General features: G+C 41.2%; 1 protein-coding gene across 1 annotated transcript in view; it reads left to right on the plus strand.

Annotated features, from left to right (window-relative positions):
- Window positions 1–12286, plus strand: part of HTR1D (5-hydroxytryptamine receptor 1D) — a 56225-nt gene extending 43939 nt beyond the window's left edge. The window contains exon 3 of the mRNA XM_083173474.1: window positions 10265–12286. Within this exon, the coding sequence (XP_083029600.1) occupies window positions 10952–12076 (1125 nt within the window). The 5' untranslated portion in view covers window positions 10265–10951 and the 3' untranslated portion in view covers window positions 12077–12286. The remainder of the gene's footprint in view (window positions 1–10264) is intronic.
- Window positions 12287–12585: the final 299 nt, after the last annotated feature.

Here is a 12585-nt window from a genome sequence, read left to right on the forward strand (position 1 = left end):
ATCAACGTGTATATCAAAAAGTCTACACATTAAATGTTTCAAGGCCACTGGATTACTTTTGATAAACAGCCTCCAAACATATAAGAAGCGGGATGAGGGGGTAACAGAGTGCAGCAGGATATCATATCTATCATAATACATGTACTTAAGTAGTAGTTAATCCATTTCCATTATAGTTGGCACATGTGTCATTATCCATGAGTTAAGATTAATTTTCTTTGCTACAGAGACAATTATAGTAATGACTGTTATCAGGTGGGTATGGGCGGGAGGTAACAGTAGCGGTAGGGGGTCAAGAGAAACATTCATTGAAAGTTTAGAGTTATAATAATAAGTACGTTTGTACCAGAACCTTGTAATGCATCTACAGGTCCAACAATTATGAAAGAAGGAGGCTGAATAAAATTTGCAATTGGGACAGAAGCCAAACTCCTCAGGAACATAGGCCCTTATTCTGATTGAGTCAGATGGCTCCGAATGCAGATGGATGGCCGATGGTTGGTGTTTGCGCTTGTCCAAAGGTGTATCTGCGCATGTGCGAATGCCTCACACGTACGAACACAGCGTGAGATCCGTGCAGAAAATGATTGTACGGAACCATCCGAGCAGGGGATGGAGAGCGGCGTGAAGGGCTGTTTGGGCTCATTACCATATGCGTACGCCCCACGTTTCATGGGCGTTCCCATGAAAATGCTGGGCATACGTATGGTAATTCCGGAAGTGACACACGTGTGGGGGGGCGAACATATGACATAGCCGGATGCCAGCTGCCCGCCCATATCCCTGCTTTTGCACAGAGAAATGCCTGAGTGGTCTGGAGCACTCGGTGCTGCCAGACCACTCGGTCCAGCATTCGATGGTCGGCGACCATCGAATGATGGGGGAGATTCCCACAGATGGAGGAGGTGTTCACATAAAAAATCCACTTGCGGTCCGTTCGGTCGGCGTCTTACCGCATTCGGACGGTGTGAGCGATCCGTATGGAAGGCGGGGCTAAGAACACTCGGTTCCTGTCCCAAATTCGCATCCGTCTGACTCAACTAGAATAAGGGCCATAGTGACTACATTGGCATTGAGAAGTATAAGCCCTATAAAGGGTATTCACATGTATCTCTTGAAGGATTGAGGAGCGTAAAGAGGACAGAGCTTCATATATAAGTTTAGTTTTGAATTTGCCAGCTGGGAATTTAGACGCTAAACTATTAAAAATGGAAATGTAGGTAGAGGTGTATTAGCAAAATAAACAAAAGAATGTCCCAAGGTGCACTTAGAGTGTTTGCTGCTTCGCCACAGACAAGGAGCACAGGAAATCCTCAAGCAGGTAAACAGCAAACAGCAGATTGCGCTGGGCTCCGTTTTGATAACATCCAATTCTCATGGTGGCAGAGGTGTATTAGCAGTAGGTAGAGAAGCAATAAAATGCCTCAATGAAAAAGCGGGAAAGAGCCGTTGGTAGGAAGGCCAAATTAACACTGATTGTCAGATATCAAGCTTATATTTCCTCCGGGGTCGAATACTTGGGAGATAGCCTTCCGTTCTTTGAATTTGGAGTTGGAAAGCTGGATTCTCCATCCATGAAGTAAACATTGGATTAGCCCTGACAGGAAGCCATGGGGAGTTATGGGGGGGGTCACGGTTGAGAGCAGCAGAAATGAACCACCATGCCGCACAAGTGTTACTAATCAGTCTACTGTGAAGAATGTGTGCAGGAATATGTGATTTGTGATTTTGGGGTGGAAGAGCACTGGGGGTGTATGGAGCTAGATTACATGTTTAAGATGAAGGCTTTTAGTTGGCAGGCAAATCTGTTTAGCAAGTTTTCAAAAAAGCATACAGATAGGCCCAACTGTCATTAAAAAGCAGGTCATTTTTATCTATTTTAGTAAGCCTAGGAACACAGCATTATAAACACAGAGAATATATATTTTTGCTAAGGATTTCTCAAGACATAAAAGCTTAATGTTTCCTCCTAAGCAGCCAGTTGTCTCAGATTTAGACTTTTACAATCCCTGTGGCTGTTTACTGAAAGACGTTTACAGATGCTGTATAAGCAAATTCCAAAATGCACTTTGGACAGATTTATTGGATGGATTAGCAACATTGACTGGTAACTATTGATATGGTAGCGTTTCATACAAATATATTACATGAGTAAAGGATTCAGAACATTATTGAAACATTGAATTATACAATGTTATTCAATATCACTATGCAAACATCAAGAGTGTTTACTATAAATAACATTTTTAAAGGTTTTATTTTAATTTTGTAATTCATGTGTCGTTCCTTTATTGCATGCAGTGTAGGAATCAGAGCCACATGGGCCTGCAGCTCAAAATGATCAGAAGCCTATTATGAGAAGCCGCAATGTCATCCTAAGTAAAAGTAGAACATTTGGATTATTTCATTTTCATAGATATACCATTTTAATATTTATGATATGTAGTGGTCCATGTTGCTAGCTGGTCGCTGGTCTTTAGCTTGCTGTTTTGATGGTGGGACTGTTTTTATGCAGAGACATGGGGTTGTATCTTATCCATCCAATTGCTTATCAGGCTCTGATTGCAAGTGATAGATCTATGGTTGATAGATCTACAATTATCAATAGATCTACCCCAGAAGGCCAATATGCAGTAGGTCGACATGAAAAAGGTAAATCTCGGTCGACAGGGTCAAAATGTCACCATGATTAAGGTAGACATGACAAGGTCGACATGATTTGTTTTTAAATCGGCTTGTTCTTACTTTTCTATCCATGATGGCATAGAAGGATAATATAATAGTGTGTGGTGCATACCAAGACGCCAAGCCCAAAGCCCATGCGAGGGAACGTGCAACAGTAATTTGGGGTCTATGTTAATAGTTGTCGACATTAGCACCAAAAAATTTGAAAAATTCATGTCAACCTTTTCATGTGTCTTCCGTTTATTTTATTGACATTTTGACCCTGTGTGTCCTCCCCATCTATGGAAAACATATATTTTCATAGCCTCAGGTCATATTGTCTAGTAACTGTACATATTAAGTGGCCTCATCATTTGAGTGGTCTCTTGTATCGGAACTCTATATCCTCATTTTTTTCCCCCCAGACAACTTAGTTGCCCTCAACATGATGATATGCAAGCCTCAGCAGTAAATGTTCAATTACAGTGTACATTTGTTGCAGTGGCGTAACAATAGCCTCGCAGCCCCTGCGGTAGCGGGGAGGCGCTGTGTAAGTGCAGGCGCCAGGGGGCTGCGGGGCTATTATAACGCCGCCACAGACCCGGATTTATTTACTAAGATGGGAGTTCTATTGAAGATGGGATACTGCCCATAGGAACCAATCAGAATCTATTTCTTATTTATTTAGCACCTTCTAGAAGATAAGAGATAGAATCTGATTGGTTGTCCATAGAAACATCCCATCTTTAATAGAACTTCCATCGTAGTAAATAAACCCTAGAGAGATTAACAGTCTGTGGACATAGTGGTTACGCAGATGGGATTGGTATGAAACCCGGTGGTTGGTATCCCGGCTGTCAAAATCCCGATGCCGGAATCCCGACAACAGGAGGACGTGGATCGCCCCCTCTTGCGGGCTCACTGCGCTCGCCACACAATGGGCCCGTTGCCTCACTACGCTCGGCACACTAATTTATTTTCCCTCTATGGATGTCGTGGACACCCATAGAGGGACAAAGTTCCGGGATTTCGGCGGTCGGGATTCCGGTGTTTTGATATTTCGACCGCCGGGATTCTGACTGCCAGGATATTAACTGCATCCCACACAGACATTAGCATCTCATGAGCTTGTCCCAGCCAGCGACTGGGTTGCAATGGTTTCAGTGGCTTCGTTTTGATATATTCTGAGCAACCATAGGATTGGTTGAAAAAAAGGAAAAGTGCTCTCTTTTGCAGGGGCACGTTTATTTGATATTATCTCCTGTATCCAAAAGAAGATACTTGATTGAGATACAGTATAGATGATTATACACAAAGGCATACAACAAAACTAGGCAAGTTCCAGAGTACATAGGGGGAGGGGCAATAAACTGCACAACCTGGACATATAAGGTGCTACCTGCTGAAACCTGTAGTGCAGCAAGCAGAAGGAGGAGTTTGCAGGTGCACCCTAAATATAAATGCTAGACCTTTTAATATCATTGCTATATTGCATTTCTGAGGTTATTAGCATAATGAGGGCCATCATTACCGGATTGTCCACCACGTCCAGGTTACCTCAATAGGACAAGTCCCTAACACTACTCTGAGACAGGTCCAGGGCACAGGACTCCCCAGGCCAGCCCAGCAGAACCACCCCATGGCACCACATTAGTGTGAAATTGAAGTGATAGTAAAAGCGATAGGGGAAATTATATGTGATAAGACTTACCTAGGTAAGAGGTAATAATAAATGTGATGGGTGCTACAGTTCCAGAGTATGCAATAGTTATAAGTAAGGTAAAGGGGGAAATTCTCATCCATCGATGGTAGTGCTCAAACGTATCTTTTAATATCATGTATTAAATACATAAATACACCACACATACACACACATATAACTGACACACAGATAAACAATAACATCAATAGTTAAACATTCTTACTGGTTTCACATTGCAAACCTGCTTTTAACCCATTTTTGTAAACGTATCTTAAAACGGGTCAAAAGCCACCTAACCCCTTTCATATTGCATGTTGTAAATGGTATATTGCAGTTTCCATACCGTTTTTGTACCTTTCAGATTCAACCCGTTTCACTCATAGAAAGCCATACAATGTAATTTTAAATGTTTATTTCCTGCTTGTGGGCGGGGATCATGCAGGGAGATAACCTATGACCCTTGTGTGGTTATCATTTGTAGCCAATACCGTTTCTGAGCTGTTCAGACTGCAGGGAAAACTGCTCAGAAACGTGTAGGATCCTGCTTTTAACACGTTTCAAAATACCGGTATTCTGTAACCGGCGGTAAATTGACAATGGAGCTTTCACACTGCAGCTGTTCCCATTTTAAAATGGTAAAAAAATGGCAGTATACCGTGTTAAAGCTGCAATGTGAAAGGGGTATCAATTTTTGAGGGATAGTTACAAATTTGTGTATCCCAGAGAGGTAAAATGAAACACACTGTACAATGTCTTTTTCTTACTGATACTATGTATTATTCAGTTTTCACAAATAGTACAAAGATGAATTGCTTCAATACCAACAGTAACAATCTAATTAAACATAAACAGTGTGTCAGCAATGCGTTACATTCGGGCAGGTGGCCAAAGACAGTACTAGAAACACTTCAGCAGTAGTAATAGTCTCAATTGACATCTATAATGATTGCCCTCAGCTCGAGAGTAGTCACTTATTTTGAAATGAGAGCACACAATTAATAGTTCAATTAAACAATTACTCTCTTGAAGGTGCCTGTAGAAGGGAACATTGAGTTTCAAGTGCAGAACAAAATAGTGTCAAATTATCTTGTCTGCATTTAATATTCTTGTTCCCCAAAGTTACCAACAAGAGACTTGTCAAATTAAGAGAATAATTTCACATCATTTTCATGGACAATTTGTATGTTACATATCCATCAAAGCAGGTAGCCAGCGAAAATATTAACAGGTAATGTAACGATAGTGATGTCATCAATATGTGCCTAAAAATGCATTGGTTTTTTAGAGCAGGTAAACATCCATAGACTTTTGTATTTTGTTAGATTGAGGTATAAATAACTGTCTCCCCTTAGGATATTAGAGAGAGAAATAAAATAACAGTCTCCCCAATGTGTCCCCATCGGACTGCTGCTGCCCACTTTATATACCAAATATGCGGTGTATGGGATTAGGTGTCTTCAGAAGGGTCACCCTCTCTGTTACTGACCAGAACCAATTGTTTCCAGCTGCCACTGCAGATAAGAGTGGGCTTTAGAGGTATGGTGAGTGAGCAGGTCCTAATTGCAGGGACACCAGGAATATAAATGAACTGAATATCTGCTATACCACTTACCTGGGGGGTACCCTGAGGAGAGATACTCAAGTGCAGAGTAATAACCTTCAGTGTTTACAATGAGAGTATTCAGTGGAAAGCGTGGTATAGGTAGAGGAGACACAGAACAGCCTTAGAAGTTTTCCCAGTGTGCTGCTGCCTTCCACATACAGATAGATTGTATTGGTGGATGGTGAGCGACAATAAATCAGCGGAGGGGCTGTTAAGATAAGATAGGGTAAGAGGCATGCATCAATGTCTGTTTGCACGTGCTAGACTATGAGACTTCTCTTTTCTTATTGAGTTCAATTGTGGATTTTCATACTAACCTATACACTTGCTGATAATATTCACACCTGTGCACCCGGCTCTCCCCATTCCCTTTTTCCTTTCTCTTCCAACCAGAGTGTGGCCAATGGTGCGTCTTTTGTGTGCAAGTGTGCAAGTGACGGATTAGAGATACAGACGATAACCATCTCTGTACAGATTCATCGGCTGCAGCTTTGGCACATATTTTAGTACAGCTACATTCAAGGATGCAGTCACAAATGAAATAGCGCCCAGCAATCCCAACTGATACCAGCCCAAATGGAGTGTGTTTGACATCCCCTCTTACCAAATGCGTGGTCCCATGCACATCAGATCTGAGTCGAGAGGTCGGACAGGATGCACATAAAATCTATTGGATCGGACCCATCAGTGGCACATCATGGGTGCTTTTTAGCACCCGCGATGTGTTGGGTCCAATCCGTAGGTGTGTGCCAGCAGTGACGCACTGCTGGCACACACCTACAGGAGGGGCTGTTGTAATCTGAGCGGCTCCCATCAAGATTACCACTGTCTGCCATCATGTGCCCTCTGCCAGAATGGGGCGTGCGCACAGCGAGATGCTTAGGTACCCCATTCTCAGCAATGGACGTGTGAGCATGTGAGATGCTTGCGCGTCCACAACCTGTGCCGTCCGCTGAGTATTCGATCAGCCAATCATATTGGAGGTCGCTGATTGGCTGATAGAATTCTATCAGCCAATAACCAGCCCGGGAGTATTTTACATGCAATAAATTGCATGCAATGGTATATCAAGTGCGCCTCCCGGGGAGCTGCCGAAGGAGCTTTAAGGGAAAACTGGTCCAACTTGTCTTTAGGACAAGTCGTATGAGGACCTTAAGAGGCTTTTCCAAAGAAACCTAAAGTGCTTGTTTGCATTTGTTTAATGAATGACACTCGACTAGTCATGTACACAGATATATAACTCTATAGGTGCAACTCTGTGACCTTTGGAGACATGCCATGTAAATCTAATAAAGATGTTTTCATAATTATAATATGACACTAAAATTATAAGAACACTCTTCATGCCATGCTTTTTACGGTTATGGTATAAATCATAGACAGACTCATGATAGACAGTCATATGGTCGACCACTAATGGTCAACAGTCACAAGGTCGACACGGTCAAAAGGTCGACAGGAAAAAGGTCGACATGGTTGAAAGGTCGAAATGAAAAACATCGACATGGTTAAAAGGTCAACATATAAAAGGTCTACATGGGAAAAGGTCGACATGAGTTTTTAATGTTTTTAGGGTGTCTATGTCGGCATAGGTCGACATGGACACTGTCTAAGTGTACCGCGTTCCCTCGCATGGCTCACTGCGCTTGCCATTCTGGCTCAGTGCCTCGCTGCGCTCGGCACACTATTTTATTCTCCCTCCACACCCTAGTGGATGGTAGGGCATGAAATACTGCCTGTCGGTACATGTCAGCTGAAAATGTTGTTAAAAAATGCACGTCGATCTTTTTTATGTCGACCTTTTGACCATATCGACCTATTGCCTGTCGACCTTTGAACCCTGTCGACCTTTTCCATGTCAACATATTGTGTGTCAACATTTTAACCCTGTCGACCTTTAAACCCTGTCAACCTTTTGGCCCTGTCGACCTTTTGATTGTCGACCATTAGTGGTTGACCATTTGACTGTCTATAATGAGTCAGTCTATGATCAGTCCGGATATCCATTTTACTGGCATACCAATGAAGGTCAGTCCATAAGATAAATAACTTAGGGGGAGATTCTCTAAACAAGAAATGCGGTAAAAAGCCCGTTATCGGGGTTCTAAGCTCTAAGCATCCCCCGCTGGGTTAACGCGGCGGGGGGCATCACCAGAAAAATCTGGCGATGCCCCATAGAAGCCAATGGGCTTCTACCGCATCCCACCGCCGCCCCGCAACGACCCCCCGCCGCCCCCTCCCCCCTCACCTGTGTCCGGGCAGCACAGAGCTGTGCTGCCCGGACCTGTGACCTCCTCCCTGCACTGATCCTCTTCAGGGTGCAGGGAGGAGGAGAGCCCGCGCAGCAGCAGCAGCGCCAGGTGTGTGAGGGAGGGGGTAGCCGCCGGGACCTGCTGGGACCTGGCGACTCTCACCGCAAAGGACAGCTCTTAACGCAAGAGCTGTCCTTTTGCTATAATGATCGCATATGTTAGAACATATGCGATAATTATAAATGCGATGGGCGGCGAAGGGGGGCGGAGATTCTTAGAGAATCTCCCCCTTAACCAGGTCTTTAGTTTATCAACCAGGCAGAACAAGTTTGCAGGATGACACAGGGATAATGCAGCAGGTATATACACGAGACACAAATTTACTAAGATGGGAGTTCTATTGAAGAGGGGGTGTTGCCCATAGCAACCAATGAGATTCTATCTGTTATCTTCTAGAACCTGCTAAATAAGACGTAGAATCTGATTAGCTGCTATAGGCAACATCCCATCTTCAATAGAACTCTCATCTTAGAAAATGTACCCCAAAGTGCACATATACTATGCATGTACCAGATCTAACCATGAACATATGCAGTGGCAGTGGAGAATACACACACTTGCATACTGTATACATGCAGAGGTGTAGTGTTGCTGCTATAATAGAATGTGCAGAGTCACTGGCCTTTTTAATGCCATCTCTCTCTCTCTCTCTCTCTCTCTCTCTCAGGGCCGGCAACAGAAATCTTGTGGCCCCATAAATTGATATTTCTGGGGGCCCCCGCACCCCCTGCAGTCAGCCGCCTGGCACTCGATTGCTGTGGGTGGCTGACATATAACACCCCCCCCCCCCCCCCAACAAGAATACTTGCACTGCAGACTCAGGAGAGGAAGCTTCCTGGGGATGCCTGTTTAAACATGCAGCTCCCGGTCGCCGAGCGCTTACACACACTGACATGAGCCCGTGCTGCTGTGGCGCTCATGTCAGTGTGTGTAAGCGGTAAGCTGGCGCCGTGAAAGTAAAGAAGTACCGTTATGTGTCAGCCGCCCACAGCAATCGGGTACCGGGTGGCTGATTGCAGGGATGAGTGGCTGATTCTGGGGCCCCTCTGATGGTCGGGGCCCGGGTCAGATGTCCCCTTTGACCCCCGCTGTCGCCGGGCCTGCTCTGTCTCTCTCTCTCTCTCTCTTTCTGTTATGGAGAATCCTAAGGACATCTCTTCTTTCTATTGAGGAAAGAGCAGCAGTCCAGGGTCCTAGTGCTTCTGGATAAAGATAGCACAGGGGACTGTCTCTAACTTTACTGTATTTTGTTGTCTAGTTTAACTCTTCTTCATTATAGATAAGCTGCACTGATATAAAATGATTTACAGTTAATATAACTATTATTTATAAGCAGGGTCACCTGGCATTGTGCATGTTCGATTTGTAATGTGTAGCAGATTTTATTTATTAGCATACTGTATATTGGTATATAGTCCAAAAGGCTATTTAGAATACATACAAAAGCTCTGATTAGATAAATAATCAAACAATGATGTTTTCCATATATAGTGTTCTGTTGCACTGACTCATTGTCATGTTGTCGCTATGTGGTCTAATAATTTAATTATTTGATAGTAAATAATGGTGTAAGGTTTGGCAGCTGCACCTTGAGACCTATGGAAGTAATTTGTATACAAACAAAATTATTCATTTACAGTATGTATGCAATAATCTGTACTTTTGCCTGCAAGTTTTTGAAGCAAAAGGGTGTATGGCATCTTTTGAATCACCCTGTGCATATATATTATTTGCATTATTACATTTAAAGGATGAAGTTGCTTTCATAATGTATGACATTTCTCATTAGCTTTGCTGCTAGATTTTGCTGACGCTTCAAAACATCTTTCAGTTACTGGTAAAAGGATTTTGCGGTGGAGATCACCTTTAATAATTTATTCATTTTACAGTTGATATTTTTTTTCTTCAGGTTACATTTTAAAATTAAATTTATTAGCCCAAGATTTTGCTTTGACTACAGTATAATAATTGTTTATTTTTTAGGACTCGGCACTGGATTTCTGCAAGGAACTTCAACTTCCAGAGGAATTATTTGAAAACATTTTTGGATTCTGAGTGCATTACATTGGCAGACCCTCGGCGATGTCATGCTTTGAAGTCACCCTGGATGAACATGAACACAACAGGAGGATTCTTAAACTAGATCAAGCAACATTTGCTGAGAAAGTTTTTCAAAAGCATATTTTAGAAGAGCATTGTCATTCCCCTCAATCAATTCTCTGATGAAATATTTGAACTAAATAATAAATGAAATAAATGAATAAATGAAAATACCAAATCATATCAAATAACTATTAAAATAATGATTCATTTAGTAAAATCTCAAAGTAAATGTTTGTTTCATAGAACAAAATTAACACTTATTAGATATTATAGTTTAGTCCAAAACCTGAAAAAAAATGCTATATCATTTATAACATAATGTTAATATGATATAAAGTTGGGGATAGTATTTTATGATAGGTAGAACAATATTTTTTACATAAAAGCACTTTAACAAAAATATTTATTATTTTACAGTATTTACCTAAGTAACCAACTAAATGAAAGAATAATACCCAAATGTAATTTATTATGAAACAATAATTAAAGAAAATTAATTCACATATTATCATAGGTATATCTAAGTTCCAGCAGAAAAACGAAAGTATTTAAAATTGTAAAAGTAAAATGAATTTTTATAACCAATCCTTGGCCCCAAAGCAAGTCATTATGCCAAGTAATTCTTCAGGGACCATGATAGATTGGGATGAATCAACCGTATTGGGAGTAAAGATCACACTGGCAATCCTTTTATCATTACTAACTTTAGCAACACTCCTTTCAAATATTTTTGTTATTATTACAATATATATGACCCGCAAGCTACATACTCCTGCTAATTATTTAATTGGTTCATTGGCTTTTACAGATTTATTAGTGTCAATCTTAGTGATGCCTATTAGTATTGTTTATACAGTAAATCGCTCATGGACATTTGGTCAGATCATTTGTGACATATGGTTGTCATCGGATATCACCTGTTGCACGGCTTCAATACTTCATCTCTGTGTTATCGCACTGGATAGATATTGGGCCATCACAGATGCATTGGAATACACTAAACATCGCACCGCAGGAAGGGCTGCTGCTATGATCTCGGTAGTATGGGTAATATCTATATGCATCTCCATACCACCACTATTTTGGAGACAAGCCAAAGCTCAAGAAGAACTTACAGACTGCTTTGTAAACACGGATCAACTGTTCTATACCATATACTCTACCTTTGGTGCATTCTACATACCAACAATATTGCTGGTCATATTATATGGGAGAATATATATAGCAGCACGAACAAGAATTCTCAAACCACCGTCCATTTATGGAAAGAGGTTTACCACTGCTCAGTTAGTCACCGGTGCAACTGGCTCTTCCTTTTGTTCAGTCAATGTAAATTCACACATGGGTCACCACCACACTGGAGGAACTCCAGTCTGTATCAATCACATCAATATAAAACTTACAGACAGTGTTCTAGAAAGGAAGAGGTTGTCTGTTGCCAGGGAAAGGAAGGCAACCAAAACTCTAGGAATTATTCTTGGTGCCTTCATCGTATGCTGGCTCCCTTTCTTTGTAGTTTCTCTGGTTTTGCCAATATGTCAAGATGATTGCTGGTTTCATCCTTTATTATTTGATTTCTTCACTTGGCTGGGATATTTTAACTCTCTCATTAACCCTGTGATATATACAGCCTTCAATGAGGATTTCAAACAAGCTTTCCAAAAGCTGATAAGATTTAAAAAACTTTCCTAGGACTAAGCAAAACTTTATATACAGATATATAATAAACAGATATTTTATGAATTAGCAATGATGTTAATTAGAAAACTTTTTGGGACTAATGCTAAAAATTGAGCTGCAGAAATATCTGATGACAGACTTTCCCTACAGAGTATGGACATGAAAAAGCCATCACATACATCAGGAGAATGCCATTATAAAAAGCCTAAAACTGAAAGAAAACATTTATTAAAGTTAATATTTGTGAACATAAGTATGTAAATGATACACTTTGAATGTATATTGCCATCTGTAATCGGTATGTTTCAAGATAAATGACATTTATTTTATCACAAACAAGATCAGGAAAATCAATCATTTGTATGAACTATACTTATCTTGGTGATTGGTAAATAAATGTGAAACAATGCTGTTTATATGGTTAATCTGTAAGTAACAAATATAAGCATTTGATAGATTATAATTTATGTGTCTTTTGGGTACTTATGTAATATCTGGACTCCCGTTTTTCTTATGAGACC

This window comes from Crinia signifera, chromosome 2 (genome assembly GCF_055691185.1).
Source record: "Crinia signifera chromosome 2, ASM5569118v1, whole genome shotgun sequence".
NCBI lineage: Eukaryota > Metazoa > Chordata > Amphibia > Anura > Myobatrachidae > Crinia > Crinia signifera.